Source organism: Peromyscus maniculatus, chromosome 2, assembly GCF_049852395.1.
Source record: "Peromyscus maniculatus bairdii isolate BWxNUB_F1_BW_parent chromosome 2, HU_Pman_BW_mat_3.1, whole genome shotgun sequence".
NCBI lineage: Eukaryota > Metazoa > Chordata > Mammalia > Rodentia > Cricetidae > Peromyscus > Peromyscus maniculatus.
The window spans coordinates 136,882,181-136,908,061 of record NC_134853.1 but is presented as its reverse complement, the minus strand read 5'-3'; the positions used below and the strand labels follow the sequence as shown (position 1 = coordinate 136,908,061).

The window sequence follows — 25,881 nt, the reverse complement described above, 5'->3', positions numbered from 1 at the left end:
TGAGCACTTGCTACTGACTTCCGGGATTTATACCATGTCACCACATGTCACCTCTGCAACATGAGGAAGAATTCCAGCTACCCAGATTTGAGGAGAGAACACTCAAACTCAGAGAGGTCTGGTGACCTCCCATGAACACACAGTGGGCCGGTGGCAGAGCCAGGATTTGAGAGGTCAGCATGACTGACATTGGCATGAGACACTGGTGGGTGAGGGTGGAGCTGGGATCAGAGTCCACTCTGTGTCAGGTGCTGGCTGCCACAGAGCCGAGAAGCCTTGTCATGAGCTTAGCGTTTGGAAGGAGTTCTCAGACCAGCACAGAGGAGCATAAAACACGTCTGGGAAGTGGGAGGGGAGAGGGAGGGAGGGGTGGCCCAGAAACCTCCCTTCCGGATTCTCTCACTTTAAAGGATTTGTTTGTTGGTTGTTTAGGGGCTAGACATCAAACCAGGGACCTCACCAGCGCTGGGCGAGCTCTGCCACTGAGCCACGCCTCAGCCTTCCTCATCTTTCTTTTGGCCCGTTGATTTCATTCATAAAACGGTTAACTACATCATGCCACCTTTCAAAGCAACACTTAGGACCAAGAACACCGGCAGAGCACCACTGGCCTGGGACCGGACAACAGCAGAGCCGAGGCGGGCCTGGAGCACACAGGCCAGCCACCTCCAGAGCTGTCCGGCCCCTTAACCTTGGGATGTCCGTCTCCAAGTCTGAAAATGGGGCTAGCAAAACCTATCGGCGATAACACTGGCACACAGAGGGCAGTAACAATTCCCCGACTCCTCTTTCATCAGTGAGGCCTGGGCAGCTCTGGTCTCCTCTGGGATCGGGGAATCCAACACAGGGCCTCCCCGGCATGCTAGCCAAATGATCCACCACTGAATATATACCCACCCACCCTCTCCTCCCGACCATTGCTCAAACCAGACTTGTGGATTCTGGCCTATGATCCCAGCCACTCTAGAGTTTGGGCAGCAGAATCACAAGTTCAAGACCAACCTGGGCAACTTAGTGAGACCTTGTCTCAAAATTAAAAAAAAAAAAAAAAGTAAAAAGAAGGCTAGGGATGTAGCTCAGGGGCAAGGCACTTGCCTAACAACCACAAGGATGGGTGTGGGGCGGTTTTCAATCACCAGTATAGCAGGGGGGGGGGGACTTTCCAGGCTTTCCAGGAGGTGGCAGCAGGGAGCCACTAGGGTTAGAGACAGCCCGTTAGGCAGGCCTGGCACAGCCTCGCTGGGGAGCAGAGCCCAGCTGTCCCCTCAGCGCATCTAGGCAGACTCTCTGAGAGCTATCCCCCACTGGTTTCACTGACTAACGTCTGCAGCGCTTTGCCCCCGAGACCAGCAACGCTGTAGCATCTGCTCAGGGTGAGGAGGGTAGGCAGGATTTGTGCTTTTGGGAGCTCCAGGGAAGTTCATCTTCTGTCTTTCTGTCTCGGGCAAGCTGTCCAGTGCACATCACGCCCCCGATGGACAGTTACCCCGGGTCCTCTGAGTGGGTGTGAGCTCCGTCTTGCTCTCTTTCCTGACTCCTCTCTGAAACTGGCCTGTCCCATGGCTGCTTCTTTGGAGTCTGCACTTTCAGGACTGGTCTGAGAGGACCGGCTATAACTTCAGTGTGCCTGAGGCCTTGTGCACCTCACCTCGGCCTCCGTCGCACCACAGAGAAAGCGTCAAGCTTCCAGGCTGCCGCGGAACAGGTGTCGTGTGATGCACGCCTGCCCTCTCCTCTCCTTTCTCGCTGTCCCGCTTGTTTCCAGTCTCCACTTCGGTTGGCTCCTCCTGGCTCTGCTCACCCGTGCACACCTCTCCTAATTCCTCTACTCCTCTCTCTCCCATTTCCGGGCGGCTAGGACCACCTCCTCTTGTCCCCATCTCACAGAAGTCACCACAACCCACAGACTGCATTTCCTGGGGCAGAGGCTCAGGACCACTTTACATCTGCCCCAGGCACACAGGGCCTTTAGCGCAGATGCCACAGAAGTTTGTAGAAAGAAGAGAAGAGGCCTACCTCCTACATCCAAAGATCCTCTGCTCCGGGACTCTCCAGTAAGACATAGGAAGAATTCCCTACTGTGCCCTCTATCTGCCAGTTGGGACAAGGTGATCCTGACACCTCCAGCAGCAGCCTCCCTTCAGCGGGGCCAGAGACACTAGTCTCTTTGTCACCTCTGAACAGAATGGGTCTGGCTGTCCTGGCATCCCTGGCCTAGTGAATGTCCATGGCTCCTTTTGTCCTACAGTATGAAGTGGAAGCTTAACTCTCGTTAGTTCTCTATCGACACAGCGCCCCTTCAAGGCCACCCCAAAGCCCACAAGGTCTCTTCATCCATGTTAGTCTCAATGGAGTGGGCTCCTCACAGCCTTGAGAATAACCTCCAGTCCTTTGGGACCCTCTCTCATGCTGTTCTCCCTAACATGCGATCCCCCTGGCCCTGCCTGGCCCCTGGAGACTTAAGATTTCCAGAGCCCTCCTCTACTGCTGCTCTGTAAGGATTCCCAGTTCACCTTCCAGTCTTCCATAGCCCTCTATACATCTGCCATTTTGCCCACCTCTACCCCCTGGGCCGTAGGCACCAGGTGCAGATGATCCAGGCATGGCTTCCTGGTGGGGACAGAGAGAGAGCTGAGGGGCTGCTACCAGGTCCCCCTGATGCTGTGTCCACCAGGAGCCTCACCTCCAGTACTCCTCGCTGGGGCTGGTCCTTTGCAGGGTGTAGTTGAACAGGTGAGAGAGGTTGGCAGACAGGGCAGCGGGCTGGGAGCCATTGGTGAGGTTGGAAGCATCCAGCACCCCGGCACAGTCAGGTGTGTTCCAGGGGTTGTTGCAGTAAGCCCAGGGCAGCACGTGTGTCATGGATGAGAAGAAGTAGTAGAAGGCGATGCAGATGACCACGTTGTAGTAGATGCCGATGTACGTGGACACCACCATCATGCCATAGCCCACGCCTGGAGGGGAAGCACAAGTGGGCACTGAAGGAGGCGCTGACTTATCTGGCGAAAGGTTGACAGCTCCCAAAGGCCCAGGGGGCAGCCTTTGATGGCGAGCTACAGAAGGGAAGGCTTGGGCCATGATGAGTCAGCGGAAGAAAGGAGTTTGTGTATACACGAGGTAGGAGGGAAAGAGGGGGGACCGAGTAAACATGGACCCCAGCATGTGTTCACGGCTTTGGTCATTGAAGTCAGACCTGGTATAACACTGATGCTCCACAGGGGATATTCATGTTTGTACAGATGGACAAGCCAGCCTCCGTCCGTCCGTCCGTCCGTCCGTGTGTATGTGTGTGTGTGTCTGTCTGTCTGTGTGTCTGTCTGTGTCTGTGTGTGTCTGTGTGTGTGTGTGTGTGTGTGTGTGCGTGTGGTGGTGTCCACACACGCACGTGCACGCACAAGCATATGCACATATATGCATGCACGCACCCCCCCAGGACCTCACCTTTGAACATGGGGCTGATCCTCCAGACCCCCAGGCAGCCCTGGCTTGCAAACTGGCCGAAGGAGAGCTCCATGAAGAAGAGAGGGATCCCGCAGAAGATCAGCATGATGAAGTAAGGGAACATGAAGGCGCCTGGCGTGCGGGGAGAGGTCAGGCTCAGGGCGAGCTTGGGGAACAGCTCCCCGAGTTTCCTCTCAGAACCCACAGTTACACCTCTGTGCTTCCCAAGAACTGCGACAGAAGTGTGCACTACGCAGAAGCCTGGGGCTGAGGCACACTCCCCAGAGCCTAGCTTTGAACTTGACAGAGGCTCCCGGGAAGTTTGCTCTGGAGAAAATCCAGCTCCCAAACTGCCATGTTGGGGTAGCGTTTGATGGTTTAACCCAACAATTTCACAATAAATAAATTAATTAAATTAAATTAAATTAAATAAAAAAAATCACTGGGATCCTCAAATATCTCTGCACCATCTAGGGGGGCTGTTGAAACATCGGGAGCTTAGACAGAGAACCCAGGAAATCCGAGTCTTTTCTCTACTTCTAGCCTCCAAGGAGCAGGCCGGCAAGATCAGGCTGCCAGGATCTGAGGGTGGCCTACACTTTAGGCAAAATGTGCCTAAGCCAGGGATGGTCAAAGACCAGGGCTAGAGGTCAACTTCTTCCTGGAGTGGCGTCTGTGCCAGGGAGACAGTGGCCCAAGCCCTGGTGGGTGGGCTCTACCAAAGTGGGTGGTCCCTGCCCTGTGCCCACTGGGTACCTCCCCCGTTGCGATAGCAGAGGTATGGGAAACGCCAGACATTGCCCAGGCCCACGGCATAGCCCACGCTCGTCAGTACAAACTCGATCTGGTTGCCCCAGTTGCCCCGTGTGAGGTTCTGGTCCTTCTTGGTGGCCTCGCTAGGCACAGCACCATTCTGTGGGGACAGGAAAGAAGCTACCGTCAGAAAGGCATTTGTGCCCCATGTCTGACCCTCTGCGTCTCCCCCTAGTGGTTTTGCTTTGGACCACCATGTCACCCCGGCCACATACCCTGGGGCTTCCTCTCTGCTGGCAGGAGTTGAGGGCAGGCCTGGCAGAAGAAAGATAGGCAGAGCTGCCAGATGGTGCCCAGCCCTCAGCATTCTACGCCAGGTATGGCAGCCCACCTGAGGAACTGTTAACAGCAGGAAACGGGACACCGAGGAGGGGGCCTGAGCCAAGAGCCCCCTAACCCCTCTAAAAACCTGCCTTTCCTCTCGGGCTAAGGACCCAGGAGCAGCTGAGTCTCATACCAAGCAGCCAAGTCAAGCTGGGCACAAAGAGGCCTGTGTCCAGACAGCTACCCCCCACCCGCCGCCTACCACATCGCCAGGCTAAGCACGCTGCCCATGGGCAGTTAGTTGGTGGCTAGACTACTCCCTAGTAAAGGCTTCTTCCTGGGGGCACAGGGTGAGCAGGGCTGGGTGGGAGGGGGTGATGCCGCCAGGCTTGGCCAGACCCGGGCAGGACACTGTGGCGCTCAGGGCTATGCATTAGGACAGGAGACCACGGCTGTAGGCACCATGCCCAACTCTGAGGACAGGCTCTGCTAGAGGAAACAGAGGTGGTTCCAGGGAAGGGTCTCACAGAGCGTGGCCTGCAGATGAGTCCCTGGTGGGTACCGTGCCTGCCTGTGGGAAGTGCTGGGTGAGGCTATCCAGGGCCCACTGAGGACACTCCATGAGGGTCACAGCTTCGGATGTAGAACTACCTCCGACATGTCCCTCCGTGTGTGCCCCGTCTCTAAGCCACTGTTCCCCCAGCCCCCTCCTGCCATGTGTGGGAATCAACCACCATGAGACAAGAGTTGGCAGAGCCTGAGAGTGTCATTAAGGAAATACAAGGACCCTAGGAGTCACTAGCAAAGAAATACACACAGAGAGCTTGTACACCAACAACAGCTTCCCAGATATGAGCTATGTCCCTGAGAGAAGGAGTTCCTCTAAAGGACACTTGAATCAAGGCTGGAGCAGTGTGGCCAAGGGACAGTGGCATGACACTGACTGTCATGTGAAAGTGACATCTTCCAGTTCAGCAGCCACTCTGGCCAATGATTAGCAAGGTAGCCTGGTGCTCCGACACACTACCAGACCCTGACATTGGCAGACAAACCTGAATGGCTTCACTAGGGCCCCAGTGCCTTTTGAAAAGACCTGTGAGGAGTACAGATCTAGGGAGCAACCATGCCTGCTGGATGAGCACTTTTGGGGGGGAGGACTGTCCCGTGCATCCAGTTCAGCTCAGACATGCTGCCTTTCACATCCTCAAAGGAGACTATAAGGCATCACCAGGAATTAGGGAGGAGGACTCCTTCCATGAGCACCCAGAGCAAACCAGCAGACTGAAGGCATCTGCATTCATTCATTCGTTTGTTCATTCATTCATTCATGCATCTACAAAATGTCAAGATTTACAGGTCCCCTACCACATGCCAAGCAACGGCAACTCATTTGGAAACAATACAGTGCTAGAAGACGTTAATGAAGAACACACATTGCCAGGCATGGTGGCACACACCTTTAACCCCAGCACCAGGGATGCAGAGGCAGGTGGATCTCTGTGAGTTCGAGGCCAGCCTGATCTATGAAGAGAGTTCCAGGACAGCCAGGGCTGTTACACAGAGAAACCCTGTCTCGAAAACCAAAACAAACAAAGACCACACATCATCCTATATGCAACTTTAGTATGATCACAACATGGACTTCCTCAAAGTCCTAAGAGCATGTGAGAAGAAAAAGGGAAGGCAGAGGGAGGTCTAGGCAAGGCTTGCTAGTGAAGAGACATGGAGGCACACCATGCCATGGGAGATGGTGGTGCCAGCCTCAGTGTGCCCTCAGTGACACACCCCTATAGAATCCTACATCATCACCTCTAGGGTACTTTCTTTGGGCAGGTGTTTCTATACCATAGTGCCAGGGGGCCATGTTTTGAAGGGTATGGGGCCTGCTTGGAGTGATTTATCTGCACCCAAACAAATGTCAGCCACATAGGGCTCCTATCTGTTGGCCCTACAATAACACTTTTATTCTGTCCTAGGCTTGTTTACTTAGGAGCACAATGCAGAACTGTGGCAGCTCCAGAGTCCATGGGTGGGGTCACAGGGCAGCAGTTCCAGCTGTAGAAGGGACAACTGAGGGTCGAAGATGACCCCATGGGCAGGAAAAGGGCAAGGCCCCCAAAGGCACCCATCTCTCCAAAGCTTCAAGTTCAAAGCCTCTCTCCCGGCCCAAGGCCATAAGGATCAGACCCCAGGCCTCTCCAACCAAATACATACAGCAGGACCATATTTGAATCCCTAAATTCGACTCTTTCCCTGGCAGAGGGGAACAGAAGAGGGACGGGGGGGGGGGGGGGGGGCTGGTAAAGTCCCCAGCCATGTGCCACAGACTCCTCCAGTCAGTCTTCCAAAGCTAGGGTTTAGCTAAGGAGACAAACACCACTGGGCCGTATACCAGTGAGCCGTGTGCTAACTGGTTCAGCCAAGCACGCAGGAGGGAAGCTGACGCCCCAGGACAGGAGCCAGACTGGAGCCTGTCACTAGGCACTGGCTAGAAGTTACTGATGAAATTAGGGCTGCCTGAAGACAGGGTGCCCTTCTCTTGTCCACCCAATGGCATGGTGGTGCTGACGTGGGGAACCTCATTCACTATTGGCCCCGACCTCCATTCTGGGTAGATCTCAGGTAGCAGCTAGATGGTCTTCAGCTGATGGAGGAAGCGGGCCTGGCTGCAGGGACTGAAGTGCTCCAGGCCTGTTCTTTGTCCAGCTCTCCTCTGGAGAGTCCTCCATGTCCCAGCCAGTCGCTTCACGAAAGCTATTCCCCACCCCCGTGTGTGTGTGTGTGTGTGTGTGTGTGTGTGTGTGTGTGTGTGTGTGTGTGTGTGTGTGCGCGCGCGCGCATGCCTCTGCATGCATGTATTTGCTGTGGATTGAACTAGGGCCTCATGAATGCTCAGCAAACCCTTTACCACAGGGTAAGCCCAGCTCCATGTTTTCAATGTTGCATAATTTCTTGTCCTCCTCAATCATCTTTCCTATTTTAAGACCCTTGTTTTTCTTGACCTGCTTTGTCACTAATATTAACCATTCCCCTGGCTCTGAAATGCCTACCAAAGAACCCCTTTGTGCTTACAATCTGACCCAGACTGGCTGCCTGGCTGCCTAAGAACTTGGACGGGCTGAGTTCCAGTCTTGCCCTGCCCACCACATGTCACCCTGGCTGCCCCTCGATGTCTTTCCACTCTCACCTGCTCACAGCTCAGTGGGAACTGAGACCACTGGAGCAGATGCCCCTTGGGATCTGGCACACAAGTCCCTCTGACCGCCAGCTCTCTGAGAGACCACTGCCATGGCCTGAGTGGGTGGTTCTCCAGGAAAGGGTACCTTATCGGGTACCTAAGCTCTCTCAGGCTAGGAGCTTGCTTTCTTCCCGCAGCGGAGGGGGGAAACCCGACTGCCACCATACATGCACACATGCATGTGCACGTGTATACACACCCCTCAAACACTCCCTTGCTCTCAGAGCTGGCCATGAAGGCCGAAGTCATCCTCCTCACATCAGGACTGTGATCTCAGATGTCCACACCTGGCTGGCCGAGCCTCGCTGAGCTGAGTCACTTATGTAAGGTCCTTACACAGACCTCTGCCCTGCTCATATGCTGGAAGAGTTACCGGAATCAAGATCTCCCACTCTGCCCCAGGCTTGGCAAAGACGAAGAGGTATGAGATTAGGGACCAGGTATTCTAGAACCTGCTCTCTAGCAGCCCAGGGCAAGTTCCTTCTACCACGGGTCTCAGTGGCCCTATCTAGGGAAGCAGAGGACAGACTGGGCAGCCGCTGCAGCCTGATGGTCTGTAGCCCAGGCAGCTTCCCCCGGTCTACCAATGTTCCCTGGCTCTCCCTCACCTGCAGTTCAGCTATTTCTTTAAAACAAAACAAAACAACAACAAAACTAAACATTCTTTATTATTACTATAATATGTGTGTAAGTGTGCGTGTGCAAGTGTGTATCTGCCAGTGTGCATGTAGAAGTCAGGGGAGAACTTTCAGGAATTGGCTCTCCTCTTCCACTGTGGGATCCAGGGACCGGACTCAAGTCATCAGCCAGTACTTTTGTGTGCTGAGCTATCTCAACGGCCCCAACTATTTCTGATTGTCTCCCCACCTCCCCTTAGTACCCACCACCTTTTTTTTTTCCTTTAAGCTTTCACTCTGTAGCCCAGGTTAGCCTCAAACTCACAGTGAACTTGCCTTGATCTCCTGAGTGTTAGCATTACAGGCGTGAGCTACCACACCTGGCTTTAAAAAAAACAAGCAAGCAAACGAAAAGTTGTATGTGAAAATCCTGAATAGTATCAGGGAATAGCAGGCAGACCCAGCTCTGATGTGACTCTAGCCAACGTAAGGCAGGAGCCCCTCATTTCTTCCTCATATGGGCACAGAAGCCCAGCCCCGGGACCCACACTACACTGCTTCTCTGGCCGGGGACTCCCACCCCCTCCCAGGTCAGTGTTCCGTGGATATTTTTGTGAATTGTGAACTCCCTCCGCCTGCCCTCTGTGGACATGGAAGAACTCTGGAGCTGCCCTGGCAGGCTGGCCCCGCTGGGACCCAGCAGGCTTCTTGTTCAGGACTCTCTGGCCCCAGGATTTGCTCATGGGATGAAGTCTGTCCAAAACAAACTCAACGGAGGACAGCGGGCAAGACCTTACATCTCAGACTGACTTGGAACCAAGTCAGATCACAAGCAACTTGCTCGGAGCCCCAGCAGGGAACCGAGGCAGGGTAGCTATTATAGTCCACGCTGCCTCAGGGGACCCCACACCACCCCCGAGGAACCCCTCTGCTCTTGTTCTCCTGGCCTCCGGGTGCAGCACCGGTGCCATTATAGGCTTTCATCCTTCACCTGTAGGACAGCAGGTGGGAGCAGAGACACTCAACCACACGCCTGATCTCTGGCCTCAGTCACCGAGGTGTGAGACAGCCAGAGGCCGGAGAGACAGAGGGGACAGAAATGGTAAATCCTGGCCCGTCCTGCATGGTCTCCAGGGTTCTGAGTACCTTCTGCTTCAAGGGATGCTCAGAACAATGCTAGGCTCCTCCCAGGACCCTTTCTAGGTGCCTGCATAATCCAGGCCCTTATATGGTAGGTAAGAGAATCAATCGGGGAATACCTGGTACTGGCTCATTACAGAGCCCTGATGGACAGAGAGTGACCTGCCAATTTTGCAGTCAGCAGATAGAAGACTGGCCCCCTAGGCATGCCAGGCTCTACTCCAGGTCTTGGAGAGAGTGACGGAGGATGCTGGGTGGGCCCTGCCCATGCCCTCACCTTCCTTCCTGGAGAAGCCCAGCAGCCTGGAAGACTACGCCGAGGCAGCTGTGGGCAGTCTCTGCCTCATCAGTTGGCAGCAGGATGGTACTCTGGGAAGTGGCCCTGCTTCCTTGGCTCTAAGCAGTCCTGAAGTTTGAGAACAGCCTACATAATGCTTCTTCCAAAATCAGCCCACATGGCCTCAGAGGACATCCCTTCTCTTGCCTTCAGAAGGTCAAGTCAGGATGTCCGACAGGGAGAAGAGCAGCCTTCCCGGTCCCTTCTCCCTCACTGCCATCAGCTATACTGTGCCTATCACCCTTGCTCAGTCTCAACTTCCAAGGCTGAGGATATACAGCTCCCACCCCATGCGGGCACTTGCCCTGGACATTGGCAAATGCTCCAAAGGGTCTCTCTCCTCCCAGCAAAGACTTCTGCCTGTCCCCTTCCCCCAGCCCTCACCACCGAGCCCATGTACCACACTCCCTGTCCCCCCCACACCCTCTCTCCCCATAGGAGTAACTGCCGTGGCACAGACAATGAGGCTGTATTGATTAGTACAATTCCTGGGCACCTCCGGCCCGTCTCCCCGGGAGCTGGGACAATGCAGCTTTGATACTCAGAGCAGATTCTCAGCAGGTCCTTGGGCTGGGGGAGCCCTAGCACCCCCACTCGCCTCCCTCTCACCCCCACCATGCAGCTAACTCTTCCTGCTCTCCTTTGCAGTCACAACTTTCTGGGTCACTTTGGCTGGTGTCTGTCTCACTCACTGGCTGTGCCTGCCCCTCCTGGCACAGACCACTGAGTCCCCTGCTCCACCACCAGCCTAGCCACCGAGCCTGCCTGGCATCGGGGAGGGGACCTTGACCTTCTGGAAGGTGACTGACCTGTTCTGGGGAAGAGGTGGCCACAGGTCCATGAGCTGCAGCCATCCTGGGACAGGCACTCACAGCCCGAGTGTCTCCACCGCTCATTCACACCTCTGCCAGCTCCAGCGCGACACTGACGACACATCCCCTGCCTCTCCCACTGCCGGGCTGGGCAGCATCAATTACTTTCACCTCATCTCCTCCCGAAGCTCTGCCTACCCCCCCCACCAGCCCCCCCCACCGGCCCTCCCGCTCCGGCCAGTCCCTATGCAGCCCGGCGAGGCGGGTGCTCCAGAGCTGGAGAATGAGGCATGGGGTTGTTGTGTTGTTCTCTTGTTTTCAGCAAGTTACTAGAACACATGCACACACATGTGCAATTGCACAAGGATGGATGGACGGACACACACACACACACACACACACACACACACACACACACACACACATCATGAGCATAGGACAGGGCAACGGGATGGCTTTTCTCTTCAAAGACCTGGCCTCCAGAGCTGAGCCTGCAGGCTGGGCGACTGTGGGCTCCTGGGAGGGTAGGTGGCTACAGATGGGTGATGGGCTTTGTCCCTGTACGTATTGCTGATGCTGGGACAGGAGGGTGGAAAGCGCAGCCCACAGCAAACAGCGTGTTTAGAGTGAGTGAGTGGTGTAGACTAGGAGATCCTGGGTCCCACGGCTGCGCCTGTTTCTGGTGAACTGAAGATTTCCCATCCAACCAAAATGATGGAGTATCTTCACAGAAGAATGTGACTGTGACCTAATGACTGTGCCGTTATCTGTTTACAGAAAAAACAGCACTGCCCAAGACAGCCATGGCTACAGAGTCCAGACAAAGGGAGGCAGGTGTGGAATAAGGATGTGTGGGGACTGGAGCTTCATCACCTGGCATCTGAGGAGGAGGATGGGTAATTCTGGCAATGTCTCATGACTGCAGTAGATGTCAGTCCACACCTGACCTGTACGCCAGGTTCTATGTTAGAAGATGCCTACTGTGTGCCATATCCAGGTCTGAGAGAGCTCTGTGTGTCAGCCCCTATCCAGTGACCCATCCAATTGCTCTTCTCTGAGACCACCCACTGGTTGGTCCCTCACTGGTACCCAGACACCATAAGCCAGGAGATTTAGGAAGGTAGACATCAGTGTTCTGGAGCTGAGAGGGTACCCAACCCTCTGAAGACCTACTAAAACAGCAAAGGCCTGGCACAGCGTGGGGTCTCAGCAAACACCTGACAAAGAGAGGCACGAATGAATCATTCTGGTGTCAGGACAGCCCTCCTGGAAGTTTGTAAGTGTGACCTCATGGGGGACTATTACTTAGGGGAAAAAAATAACACGGAACTGGGGCTGGGACTGGAGAGATGGCTCGGAGTTAAGAGTGCATACTCCTCTTAGAGAAGACCCAACTTTGGTTCCCAGCACCTACATCAAGTGACTCACAAGTACCTATAACTCTAGCTCCAGGGGATCCAACACCCTCTTCTGGCTTCCAGAGGCTCCTGCACGCTCCTGCATATACTTCCCCCATCCCTGCTCCACATGATTTGAAAAATAAAACAAATCTTCAGGGGGAAAAAAAAAAGCACAAGCTTAAAAATCAGACAGGCCTAGGCTCAAACCCCAGATGTCCAGTCTCTTACCAAATACAGCCTAGGTGACTTGCTCAATTGTCTGGTTTCAGTTTCTGCTTCTCTAAAATGGGATAACATGTACACTCACTGAAGCCAGCTAGTGCTAGCAATAACAGATAACACACAGTAGGTGCTTACTATAAGCCAGGCTCTGCCTAAACACTTCATATCTACTAACACCGGCCTCTCAGGAGCCCCAAGAGGTCAACACATTCTTCTCGACACTTTGAGGAGGCCCTGCTTGAGTAAGTCTCCTGAGTGGCTTCAGACCCCTCTGACTCAGCTGCTCACTGAGTCTGTGTCGTGGCGTCGGCTCCCTAGACACTCCTTTACTTCCTGCAGGCACAGACTCAGGGCCAAGGCGGCCCTAGCTGGGCCATTGGCTCCAGGAAGACCCAGTCACCCATGATGCCCAAATGCTCACTTCCACCCAGGGTGGGCTCTGGGCTCTGGCTGCCCTGCGCTGGGCTGGGTGCCCAGAACAGGCAGCCCTGGCTGGATGGCTTTCCCTGGCTCTGGCCATGGGGACAGGAGGCAGCAGCCCAGCTGGGCCCTGGCTGTAATGAGGCCTCATTAGTGGGATCCAGCTGCTCCATCCCCACTTAAGGAAGCCGACTCCCCCAGCCCCAGCCCCTGACTTTTCTTAATAAGAGTGGGCATGCTTCCAGAGGGGCAAGGAGTCTCGGGGCCTTGTTGTCCTCTGTGGCTCTGGAGAGAAGGTCCTGCTGAGCTGGGGCTGAGGCATGCTGGGGTGGGGAAGGCTAGCGGAAGCTGTGGGAGAGGAGGTGAGGCTGTAGGGCTGAGTAGATAGATGGGCTACAGGGGAAGATGAGCCGAAAAAGGGAAGGACGGGCACGGGGAAGGCAGGCCCTTTTCCCTCCGGATCTCGAGATTCCATTTGACAGGTACAGCCCTCGCACATCTGGGAGCAGTGGACGGCCGTTGCCCAGCCTGTTCTGGCCAGGAGGGACCTTCCCTAGAGCACAGAGAGTTTCTGAGCTAAGAGAATGCCCGCTGTGTCAAACCCTATGCTGGGGAAGCAGGGACCGTGCCACGGCTGGCCAGTGTCAGCAGAGCGCCTACTGAGTGCTAAGTGCAACGCTGAGGGAAAATACACTGTGATCCAGCTGTGCACTAGGAAAAAACTCACTATGTGCAGTGTCTGTGTTAGGAAAGCCCTCACTGTACGCTAGGACCTGCAACAGCAGAGAGTCTTCCATGTACCCAGTCCAAGGCCTCAAGAATATATGTCATGTGCCAGATGTGTACCAGGAAAGGACCCACTGTGTGTTCCCCCGGTTCTGTTAGAAGAGTGCCTACTATGTGTTGTGTCCAATGCCGAGAGCCCTGTGTGTCAGCCCATGCGGAGTGAACTATTGTGGGGTATGAGGCCTCGTACTAGGTGAATAACCTGTATTATGCCAAATCCTGTTCTAGGAAAGGACCGGATATGGTTAAGCACCCACTGGGCACCTTAGCCCCATGCTCCATGAGTGCCCACTGGGTGGCAGGTCCCGTGCTGAGGGGGACGCTCAACATGCGCTAAGTCTGTACTAGCTAGGCATTGGCTACATGCTGAGACTTATACCCAACCCTGTCAGGCCCTTAACCACGGGAGTGTCCAATGCGTGCCAAGCAGAAGGCTTGGTGATCTCCCATTGTATGCCACGCCTGTACTAGTTGGGCCCTTGCTAAATGCCAAGACTAGGCTTGGTGAGGCAGCATCCACCGCGTGCCAGGCCCTGTGCAGACGCTGCAGGCAGGAGGTAGCCAAACTCTCGTGCCAAATACAAGGGGACAGGTCAGGGTGGGGCAGCCCCAGGTGGCCTGCGGTACTTGCAGAGCCTTCTGGGAGTTAGACGCTCTGGCATCAAGGACCCTGGTGTCAAGTGACTCTGCTGTTACTCGTTATGAGGCTTCCCAGCAGCAGAGGCAACCAGTGCGTTACCTATGGGAGGAAGGAAGGAAGGCGTACCACATAGGTCGGGACCGAGATGGCCAACACGGGGACTCTGTGAGACGGTGGGGCTAACACGGAGGCAGTGGAGATGCTGACATTGCCTATTTTAGGCTGTCCTCCTCCAGTTCCTGTCCTTGGAGACCTAGCCCTGCCCCACATGTGTACAGAGACTCTAGGTCTTCACGGAAGGACCACCTCACCCACCCCCCGTGGCCCCAAGCAGCCCAGCTGCTCCCCTGCTTCGAGGCACCCTGGCCAGCTGGGTTCTCTTGCGGCCCTGTCCTAGGAGCCACTGAGCCGTGAGGAAGGCAGCTGAGCTGGCCTGGCAGAGACCATCTGGGCTCCAAGTGGGGAGAGGGACACGTGCAGCAAGCATGTGGGCCTGGGCACGTGCTGGGAAGGGACTTGCTTCTCCGTGGGACACCTGCTCCAGAGGCCAGGCGGAAGTACCAAGGGTAGCACCGTGTGTCTACCGACAGTGAGGAGGCCGGAGTGGCTCGGTCCTCACATTCAGACCCGGGGCAGAGGACGACAGAAAGGAGGACTCCACAGTAGGGAATCATTTGTCAGCTCTACACGGCAGGGCACAAGGAGAGCAATACTTCCACAGAGAATTGGAAAGATCCAAGGGCCATCAGCTTACTCACACATCCCACATCATCCTCTCTTCTGACCTCCCTGGGCAGCCAAAGAAGGAGCATGCTGGCAAGGAACTCCCTCAGCTCATCTACTTGGTCTCGGGAAAACAAACACCCTAGAGGGTGCTGACTTAGCTCCCCTGTTAGAGAGCAAAACTGGGGCTTGGCAGGGGCCGGCTGGCTGCCCAGGACACCTCCGAGGCTAGACCCTGGAGGCAAACACTGAAAGAGGCAGCATCTGCTCCCAGCAGACCCAAGAGTCGAGTAGCCCAAGGTCATCAGCAGAACGGAACGGAGGCAGGAATAAATTTCAGAGCATCTACGGGGGTACCCATGGGACAGATGCTCTGAGCCTCAAACACAGCAAATGGGTAAAAGCCAAAGGGGCAGAGGACACGGACAAAGCAAGACTCAGCTATCTTTAGGCACATCCCAGTGCTGGGAATGAGAGTCCCAAGACAGCGTTCCCTCCCACAGACAGACTGGCCTGGCTGGCCAACAGAGAACCGGGTCCCGGAAGCCCAGCTGGGGCAGGGATTGTGGGACCTTGTGATTCACACTTCTCTGTCCTGCCCACGTGGGTTCCCCATGTCTCCTGCCTGTCTAGCCTTTCCAGGGTCACGCCAGAGAAAAGGAACAGCCATGGAATGTTCAGAGGGTTTCATGTGGCTTGGAATCTCCGCAGCAGGTGGAGGCAGAGCCATACCCCACATCCTACCTGGGCCTACAACAATCTAAGACATCTCAGAGGAAAAGGTCAGGTCCTCTTTGGGTCTTAACACGGGATCCACCCCATCGAGTGTGCAGGGAGTATGACCTCCTATCTGTGTGCGTCCCTGAGAACCCTGATTTCAGATCGGCTCAGGTACACTTTGAACAGCTTTATCTGCTCAAACCCATTCCAACAGGAGTGGGTGACTCGAGAACAGACCTGAGGGGCCAAGGGCTGGTGTCTGAAGGCTTTGAACAGAGCTAGAGAAAGGATCTGAACCCTCTCCCAATCTGTTCAAGACCAGAGCCCTGCAATCACAGAAATCTTTGGCGAGAGACAGAATCCATTTGGAGAGGGCTCAGTGGAGACCTCAAGCCCATCAGCCTTTCACTGAATAAAGAAGGCAGGTAGCAGGCACAGATGGGTGGGGGCTGGTGGAAGGGGGCTCTCTTTTATCACAGGCTTCCACCTCAGTAACTGCCCAGTTCAGCTTCTCCTTGAAACAAGATCCCAAGGAAAAAACATACAACCCAGCACTCAGGATAGGATCTACAACTTCCTTCCGGCTCCTGCATCCAGTGCCAACCTGCCTCATCCACCAGTGAGTCTCACTTCTTCCTCAGGAACATGACCCAGGGCCAAGCATGGCTGCGCATGTTCAGACTCATTCTGAAGGAAGGCGTTCAGTTTAGGGCAGGCATGAGGAACTGAGCCAGGGACTGGTAGCTGGAGGTGCTGGGCAGGGCTGGAGAAAGGATCTGAGCCTTTACCCCTAGCATTTGGGTAGCAGAAGCAGGCAGATCTCATGTACATGGTGAGTCTCACACACATACACCCAGAGCTGCACGGTGAGACCCCCCACCTCAAAAGGGTGGGGGTGGGGAACCTAACCTAGGCTCTTGCTTATTGAAGGGCCTCACCAGCACCTTTCCTGAGCCCTAAGGGAAGAGAGGGCTGTGGTTAGGGACGTAGAGGAATGGAGTCGCCCGAAAAACCTAGCAAGGCGTTTGTTACTTCCTGCAGTGAGAAGGCCGCAGAGAAGCAGGGGAGACTGGACAGGTCTGAGCATGCTCAGCACTGGGTGGGCATGGGGTACAGTCGCGGGTGTCCTACTGGCCTCTCAACAAGACCACCTGTGTCCACTCTACAGTATCTCTTATGACCAAGATGGGACAGATGCCCTCTGCCCCTTGGCAGGCCTTTGCTGGGCCTGTGGTAGAACCAGCCCAGGTGTGGGCTTGGAGCCTGGTGCTGTCCAACCTGCTGGGTAAGGGGCTGCCTGCCCAGGCCTGGGGCAGCCCTGGCGCTTGGGAGCCATGGTAGTGCCAACCCCGGCCCTGCAGAACCTCTTAGGCCCCCTTGTCAAGATAAGCAGCTGGCAGGAGAGGGCCTGGGGCAGTGTTTGTGATGCCCCTTCCTCCTGAAGTCTGGCCCCGGTACTCACCAACATTCCTTTGGCACCTTTGCCGACCATGGTGGCAGTGGGTTGCTGGATCTGCAGGCCTGGGTCACACTTGCAGACTTTGCTTTCGGTGCCTTTCAGACAACAGGCCTCAAGAGCTGTGGAGAGAACAGAGTGGGGTCAGGCTCTAAACCAGGCTGGCCCTCGGGGCCCTCCGGAAGAAGTCATATGTAAGAGGTTTTAGTTTTGTTTTTGTTTTTGTTTTTTCCTTTTGGAGGCGGGAGGTAAGGAGGACACTGAGAGGGATTACCAGGGAATAAGGAGTTTATTAGAAAGGTTGCTAATGCCATGGGCCGACACACAGGCAGACAAAGACAATTCAGGTCCTGGCACCGGAGACAGACAGCATGGCGGGGTCTCTGAAGACAGGAATCGGAGCCTGCAGGGCAGAAGTGGGAGTCTCTTCCTAACCCGTTCTGAGGATGGGGATGGTTGCACAGCCTAAGCCATTCTCAGGCAGGAGCCAGGGAAGGGGGAAAGGGGTATGAGATAGGTAGGACCAATACCCAGAGTGGGCATCCCAGGTGAGAGATCCTGGCCGCAGGATGTCTGTTAGCTAAGGACTCACAGAGTCCCAGTACGGAGCCTGTGGGTATCTGTGAGAGGAGGCCACTGCAGATACTGTAATCTGATTCTAACATAACGTTCTTATGATATGGAGCCCCCCACAGCACCAGTTAGAAGAACCTAAGGTCCCTCACTCTATACCCAGGCCCTCTGCCAGGCCAGTCTGTAGCCCACTCCATTCTGAGTGACCCTGGGATCCAGCTCTTTCCTAGCTGCCTTCTCAACCCTCCCCCCAGATCCCTTATTCTCTGGGCTTCCTGTCCCAATGGGCAAAGGTCTATTTTTGACTCTCCAGATGCCCAATCCTATAAAAGATAAAAAATGAACACAGAACTGGGATGGGGTCCAAGCCCTTCATCATCTGTGTGAATGGCTGCAACCTTTCCCCAGGAGGGGCGGGGTGACGGTTTGGATCAGTGGGCACTCCCTAGCCAGGCAACCACCATGCCCCCTCACCCTGACTAGTGCCACTCAGCTTGGGCTCCAGGATGGCTGGGCCTGGTGCTGTGTCACTGGTCATGCGGGACGCACCATGTGTAGCCACATCTCTCGATTTTACAACACGGTCCCCTAGTTGTACCAAGTGAAAGTCTGCGAGTCCTTTAGGACTGGGCCTAAACGTCACCTCCTCTGTGTAGTCCTCCCCAACACTGCTCCAGCAGCACCAGCAACAGTGTCTCCCTTTCTGCTCTGTACAAACTTGTACGAGCACCCTTAGCATCATCTCACATCACACACATTTGGTTCGAAGCCTAGCGACCCCCAAGTCAGTGGTCACCCGAGGGCTCGGGACAGAGCTTCCTTTACCCCTTTGGGCCTAGGTCCTAGCATAGAAGTCAGCTAGCAAGTATAGGCTGAGCTACAATAAAGGGGAGCTGGTGAGACAGAGGTCCCGGAATGAGGTTCTTGTCAACCTGGGAGTCTACGGGAAGCATCTAAGAGCCATGTATATGGTGTGCAGGTGAGGTGGAGAGAAGGAGGGGAAAAACAGGAGGATCGAGCCACGTGGCAAAGCTCACGCATCAGTGGCAGATGTGGACAGAACAGGCCCGGGAGGGATCAGCCTTTAGGGAGCCTTGAAGAGCTCAGTCATGGGAGGAAAACCTGGGGTTAGGCGGATTATGAGGTTAAACCTTCCCTGGGCTGGTCCCAGGGAAGATATGGCTCTGCCACTGATCATCTCCAAGCCAAAGTCTATTCGGAATCACTTGTGCCACCCACAGCCACCTACCAAGGCTACCTCTCACCCACAGGAAGTCCAAGTCTGGAGGAAAGGTAGGCCACTGTTTACTTATACAAATCAGCCTCTGATTCACTGGTTCCTTTGTCCCAACCACTTAGTTTCCTTTTCTCTAGGCAGGGATGAGGAGGGAAGGAACCAGTGACGAGGGCTGGATTCTGCCTCTCACAGGTGTTCTCTGAAAGAAGCCCTGCTGGTGGCTTTGGCCTTTTGATGACAGTCACAAGAGGACAGTGCCCTTTAAAAGGCAATCATACCTGTATCCTCTTCGGTCACTGACCCCATCAAGCAAGTAGGTCTGACTTCCCAAAGTTGCTTTTTCTCTGTCCAGGGCCAATAATGACAGAGATGCTAGCAACCATGGCAGGTGATATCATTCTGAGCCACCTCCTGGGCTGAAGTTAGGTCCTCCGGGCAGCTCAGTAAACTGAGAACATCCTAGGTCTGCATCTATGAGTATTCTCACCAGGACACACCGAAGCTTCTCTTGGGGTTTGCAGAGAGGCCAATGCCTAGCCTGGAAGGTTTGAGACAACTTTTATAGCAGACGTCTCTGATCACACCCAGGCAGTCACTGGAGTACTGAGTACCAACCACAGACGCAGTCCCTGCCCTCCGGTAGCTTACTCACTCACTAATAAGGATGAGACTGATTGGCATCTGCACCAGGAGAATGAGGTGGTGTGAAGCTTGGTGGCTTCTCCTGCCTTTACCATTTCTGGGGAATGGCCCTATCCATCCATTCAAAAGGATCAATGGAGTACTAGGGGTACACATCAGTGGGGGTGCTTGACTAGCAAGTTGGGGGCCCTGGGTTGAATCCATAGCACTGGGAGGGGGGAACTAAGTACTCATCAAATGCCTATAGTATGCCAGGCCCTCATCTAGGTGCAAAGACCCGAAATACACAGACCCCAGACCTGCTCCAACCTATACATGAAGCAACATTAACACGCAGCAGGTCATGGTCACTATAGAGTATAGTGAAGACTTCAGCTCTGGGATCTGATAGGCCTGGGCTAGATTTGGCCTCAGGTACTCACTACTTAGGATTCTGAGCGTTATCCGACCTCTCTGAACCTGACTTTTCTCATGCTGGAGAATATGGCTAGTTATCACTTCCTTGCTGAGCCTGGGGGTCTCTGCCCAATTTCGGTGTCTATTACAAGTTCTCCCCATTTTCTTCTCTTCCCATCCATTAATCTTCCTAAAACCCTAAAGCTTCAATTCTCTCCTAGGGTTTTATACAGCCAACAGGATATGGTCTGAACTGTTTAGCCGGCTTTTTAAGGTTGGCTACAATTACATTCATTTGTTCCACCAATATTTCTTGCAGGTCCCCTCTGGGCCAGACCTGCGCTAAGCACCAAGAACACAAAGGGCAGCAGGGGTGGGGTGAATGTCAAACTAAACAATTACAGATGGAGAGAAGAGTGTGCTGGCGGAAACTCTATATGTACACTCTAAGGCAGGTGACAGTCTGGGAGGCTTCTCTGGGCCAAAGGACAACTGGCAATGGCAAGGAAGGGAAGAAGAGGTCAGAGGTGATGGAGAAAACGAAACTGGTAAAGCTCTGGTAGCAAAAGAGGAAGGCAAAATGGATAGATAAGCAGGGCAAGGACCCTTGGGGTCTGGATGGCCATCTGAGGCCTGAGGTCACTGGTGCTATTAGAGGCTTTTAAGCATTAGACCAGGTGGGAGGGGAATGGATTGCTGGAACGGGCACCGTGAAAGCATCATTCCTTGGGCGTAGCAGTACTCGCCTAGAGTCTCAGGTACTCAGGAAACTAAGATGGGATCATCTGCACCCGCAAGCATGAGACTAGTCTGGGCAACATAGGAAGAACCCTATTTTAAAACAAAAACAAGGGGCACTGGGTGTGGCTGCACACCCTGTAATCTAGCACTCAGGAAGCAGAGGCAGGTGGTCCTCTGAGTCTGAGGCCAGCCTGGTCTACAGAGAGAGTTCTAGGACAGCCAGGGTTACACAGAGAAAACCTGTCTTGAAAAACCAACCAACCAACCAACCAAAAAACCAAAACCAACAACATCATCAACAAAAACAAACCAAGGGGCTGGAGAGATGGCTCCGTGGTTAAGGGCACTGCTGTTCTTTCAAAGGACCCGAGTTTGATTCCCAGTTCCAGGTGGCTCACAACCATCTGCGACTCCAGGTCCCAAGGATCTGATGCCCTCTTCTCACCATCTTGGGCACTGTACACATGGGGTGCACATACACATACTCAGGGACGGGGACACACACACACACACACACACACAATCAAGTACTAAAAAGAGAGAGAATATGACTCGCTCAATAGAGTGGAGAGCAAACACTGAAGCAAGTGTGGAAGAAAAGGCATCAGGCAGGGACGAGATGTGATGGAAGGGGCCTGGGTCATGAAATCGACGATGGTGCCAGGAAAGGGGCGCCAATGAGGGAGAAATTTAGATGGCGGCACAGTGGAACCTGGTAATAAACCGATTCCCTGCGGGCGGTGGGAGAAAATGAAGGGTCTCTACTTCCTGCTGATGCCATTGGAGGAAGCCGGGGCAGTCCCGGGGACAAGAACTCTGGTGACAGAGGGAAGAGGTCTGAAGTGGACAGACGGAGCCACCAAGGTTGATACTGAGAGGTATCAATCCCAAATGGGATTGTTGAATGGACCTTTTTTTTTTTTTTTTAAGGAGGGAGGGGTCTGTTTTTGCATATGGGTTCAGAGGCTGCAGTCAAAGATCTACTCATTAATGTGCCCATGTTAAAGTTCCTGGTTTCATGGTGACCAGGAAGCAGTCAGGCGGACCAATAAAACAATATATTTATTTTTATTCTTAATTATGTGCACATGTGTGAGTATATGCACGTGAGTACAGGGAAGGAGTCAGATTCCCCTGGAACTGCAGTTCCAGGTGGTTGGGAGCCCCACAACATGGGTGCTGGGAACCTTTGAGTTCTCTGCGAGAGCAGTGTATGGGATTTTTGTTTTGTTTTATTTTAAGATTTATTTTTAATTTGTTTTTTGTTTTTGGAGACAGGGTTTCTTTGTGTAGCCCTGGCTGACCTAGAACTCAATCTGTAGACCATGCTGGCCTCAAAAGAGATCCCTCTGCCTCTGCCTCCTGAGTACTGGATGCTGGGATTAAAGGTGTGTGCCACCACTGCCCAAAGTATTTTTAATTTTTATTTATGTGTGTGTATGTGTGTGTGTGTTTATGTTTGTGTACCCACACGGGGTGGAGTAGAGACAGGGTATGTGTGCCTATGGAGGTATCATATTCCCTGGAGATGGAGTTACAAGCCATTGTGAGCACCCCAACATGGGTTCTAGGAACCCATCAGGCTTGGGTCTTCTGGAAGAGCAGCCAGTGCTCTTAACCATCTCAGCGTGCATTCTTAACCATCATTCCGGCCCCGAGGTAGACCAATTTTAGGGGTCAATCTGAACCAAGTTCTCACTGGTGACTGAAGGTAACGGGTCTCCCTGACCTTGAATACTTCACAGTTTGGATGGAGGAGGCATAGTCCCCATTCAGTATCGTGGAAGAAGTGTCAGAACAGTGTTGGGTGCATAAGGTATCCCGCTTGGGATCCCAAGCCAGCCACTTGCTGCCATCTGCTTAACGTGAAACTCTTCAGCCTCCACGGGAGCTTCTGCCTCCCTGCCTTTGCCCAGGCAACGGCTCTCTAAGGCTCTCAGTTCCCCGTTTTCACCTGTACACAGCCTACCTACTTCAAAACCAGTTCCTATGTCGTTGTCTTCACGAAGCCACCTTCTGCGGCTGTCAACCGGTCCACAGTACCCCTCATGAATGCAGGGTACTGATTAGCATGCTGGTCACAAGAGCAGCATGCTTCCTCGTGTCCAAGTGAGTCTCCCCTCTAGCTGGAGAGCTCTGCCAGGGCAGAGGTGTGATTCTTCTGCATCCCGAGAGTTATATACCGCTGCAGTCCGGCCGCACTTAAATCAGGGTGCATTTTCTCTGAGGTCCTTGAAAACACTTGGGCATGCTCAGCTTTCTCCACTGGTCCCTAGAGCCGGCCCAACTCTCCAACCATCTTTTGCCTCTCACTTTGAGGATGTCTCTAAGCTCTTTTTGCCCATTCTTTGCCCCTCATCCTTTATCTTCTAGCGGTCATAGCCTCGGACTTGCTTCAATTAAGAAATAGAACAGGCAGTGGTGGCGCCCGCCTTTAATCCCAGCACTCAGGGGGCAGAGGCAGGCGGATCTCTGAGTACAAGGCCAGCCTGGTCTACAGAGCAAGTTCCAGAACAGCCAGGGCTACATACAGAGACCCTGTCTCGAAAAACCAAAAAAGAAAAAAAAAAGAAAAAGAAATAGAACAGGCTTTGTGAAGGAGCTGTCAGAGCGCTGGGTGGGTATGCAGCTCCTTTAAGAACGATTCGCGAGGGGCGTGGCCTGAGGAAAGCAGGCCCGAGAGGGGGTGCGGCCCCTTTAAGTAGCGGCTGGCCCGGCCACGACTCCAAGGCCCCCGGGCCGGCAGCGTGGGGCGCGGTCGCTTTTAGAGCCGCGGCACCGCCCGGAGTGCCCACTTCCTCGAAACGAGACCGGTCCGCTTTAATCAGGGTGCAAGGTGTGTTGGGGGGGCGGGCGTTACATCAGCCACCACGTGTGCGCCTCTCAGCTGGCGTGGAGGAGGCCGCCCCGCCCCCCGCGGTGGAAAAGTACCCGGGTGCCCAGGGCCCCGCCCCCTTGCCCCGCCCCCGCCCGGCCTCGGCCCCTCCCGGGTCTGCGGCCGAGCCCCCTCCCGGCTCGCCGGCCTCCACTCCCGCCCGTGCGTGGCTGCCTGCTGCGGGGCGCAAGCTGGGGGGCGGGCGCCCCGGAGCTGCGGGAACCCAGGCCTCACCTGTGGCCGCCCGCACTCACCCCAGGCGCGCCCAGAAGGAAGGCTAGAGAGGCAGGGCGCGGATTCTCCCCCCCCCCCCGCGCGCGCCCCAAGCAGCAGCCCCCCAAAACCACTCCCCGCCCGCAGTCTCTTCCCACTGCCGCAGCCACGCGAGTCGCGGACAAAAGAGAGCTGGAGGGCGCTGGGGGCTCTTCCTCGCTGCTTCCCAGGAACCACGGACGCGCGGGAACCAGCACCCGGCGAGCGAGTGGGCGGGCAGATTAGGGAGGCCGCCGGCTGGGGCCGCTAGATAGGTAGCCAGGACGGCTGGGAGGGGAGGTGGGGCGAGAGGGCTGCACGCGGGGCATAGACCCCGCCGCCCGCCGCCCGCCGCAGACCCACTGGCGCCCCAGACGGACCGGAGACACTCTTCGGTTCCGGCGCTGTGCGCACAGCCCCGCGCCAGCCGCCCCCGACCGAGCCGGCGTCGGCACGCAGCTCCCCCCCCCCCTATTCCTAAAGCACCCCCCCCCTTCCCGTCTGCTTTAGCTCCTTGGTGACAGCGATGACACACAGACTCGCGCACCTACCCCGACCTTCGCGGCCAGACAGACATCCCGGTGCTAGCACTCACTCTTAGCCACAGATGCCCGCAAGCATTCGCTATCGCATCCACGCACCGCACACACATCCACACGCTGGTCCTGGGGCTCAGCCTCCCAGAGTCACAGAAACGCCCAGAACCGCGACAGGACCGACCAAGGCGTGGGCCGCAAACCCCCCTTCCCCCAGCTCTCTTACCATACTGCAGCCCCCGGCCCAGGCTTGCTGGGTCCGCACCGCGGTGCGCCCAGGTGGCTTTCTTAAAGGGAAAGTTGCATCAGCCTCCCGAGGCTCTCTGCAGCCGCCAGTCCACCCGCCCCGCCGCGTTGCTTGCCGCTCCTCCAGAGCTTGTTGTGTTTTGGTTTCGGGGAGGCGGGGGCTAAGAGTTTGGTGAAAGTTTGGAGAGTGAAGAAGGCTTGAGAAACCTAGCCAAGTCCCTCCCCTCCCTGAGCGGCTCCCCTGGCCGCCCTCCCCCGCCTTGGTCCCATCTCCTCCCTCCCGCGTGCCGACTACTCTGGCTCCTCCTACCAGGGAATAAAATTACAAGTGGCTCTAGCTTTCAGATGATTGATCCTCACGAACCCCTGGGAGTGGGGCTCGCCGAAGGAGTCCCCTTCTCTCCCGACTCTTTGCCCTTCAGTTGGGACCCTTGGAGGAAGCAGATGTCCTCCCCTTCGGGCTAGGCTTGGAACGAAGCCAAAAGGCCTGGGGCGCTTTGGGGGGCTGGGGCTGCAGTTAGCCCGCCAGGCCCCTGGCCTTCTGCGCCTGCGTTCCCCCTAGAGAGAAGTCAAGAGCAAATTCCGTTCCCTTTGGAGTAGCGCCGCTAGAGACTGCGGGCACAGCTGAGTAAGGCCTGGGACCCACTCCTTGGAATTGCAAGGCTGGGGAGCCCTTTCTCCAGGAACTTTCCAGCACTGATTTGATCAGCCCTGTCCAGGAGTAGTGCTTACAGGAGCTGCCTACTTCCTCAGGTCGGGAGACAGAGCCTGGATTGCAGTCTCTGCCAAAAGGTGCTTTGCTGAACCCTGGTTTCCTCCTCTGCAAAATGGAGAGGATGAATTAAAAGAAATGTATACCCGCGTGAAACGCATTGCTCTAGACGGGCAGTGGGGCCTGGCGTCGGGACTGGGCGTCCACATTTGCTTACTTTGAGCAATCCACCAACTTTCCATCAAAGCAGGCTGTGCTGACTGCCAGTGAAGGCCACAGTCTGGAGGGACATGCTCCGGATTCCACTCTGCACCCTGAGTTCTCATCATTGTCCAGCCAGGAAACGTTTGTTTGTTTATTGACATTCGGGCTCCAAAAAGCAGGTGCATCCATGTCAAAGTTGCACAAGACTGACTGGGGTTGAGGATCCACCTTGTTAATTTATAATCACTGATAAGGACAGCAGGTGTCTATCCAGAAGACCCCCCTTCACTTCTGCCTCTCTCTGGTACGCAATGCATTCGCAGCCCTTTGCCAGGACCTGCTCCATGTATACTGCTTTCTACTGTCAGGGAACTCACAATCTGTTCACTCTGGAGATTTGATCAGACCTAGCGAGACACTATGTCCCTTTTGAGTCTG

The 25,881-nt window shown here is 55.0% G+C and overlaps 1 protein-coding gene across 3 annotated transcripts in view; it reads right to left on the bottom strand.

Annotated features, from left to right (window-relative positions):
* The window catches only part of Slc6a9 (solute carrier family 6 member 9), a 34,375-nt gene extending 9,625 nt beyond the window's left edge, over positions 1 to 24,750 (bottom strand). Inside the window, exons 1-5 of one of the 3 annotated variants that reach the window (XM_006997139.4) lie at positions 24,508 to 24,750; positions 17,036 to 17,151; positions 4,198 to 4,354; positions 3,442 to 3,573; positions 2,684 to 2,954 (exon numbers count right to left, since the gene is read on the bottom strand). In XM_006997139.4, the coding sequence (XP_006997201.1) occupies positions 2,684 to 2,954; positions 3,442 to 3,573; positions 4,198 to 4,354; positions 17,036 to 17,065 (590 nt within the window). In that variant the 5' untranslated portion in view covers positions 17,066 to 17,151; positions 24,508 to 24,750. Of the gene's footprint in view, positions 1 to 2,683; positions 2,955 to 3,441; positions 3,574 to 4,197; positions 4,355 to 10,659; positions 10,847 to 17,035; positions 17,152 to 24,296; positions 24,316 to 24,507 lie in introns of those variants that run through there. The other 2 variants (XM_076564876.1, XM_015990294.3) reach the window with 2 other exon arrangements.
* Positions 24,751 to 25,881: the final 1,131 nt, after the last annotated feature.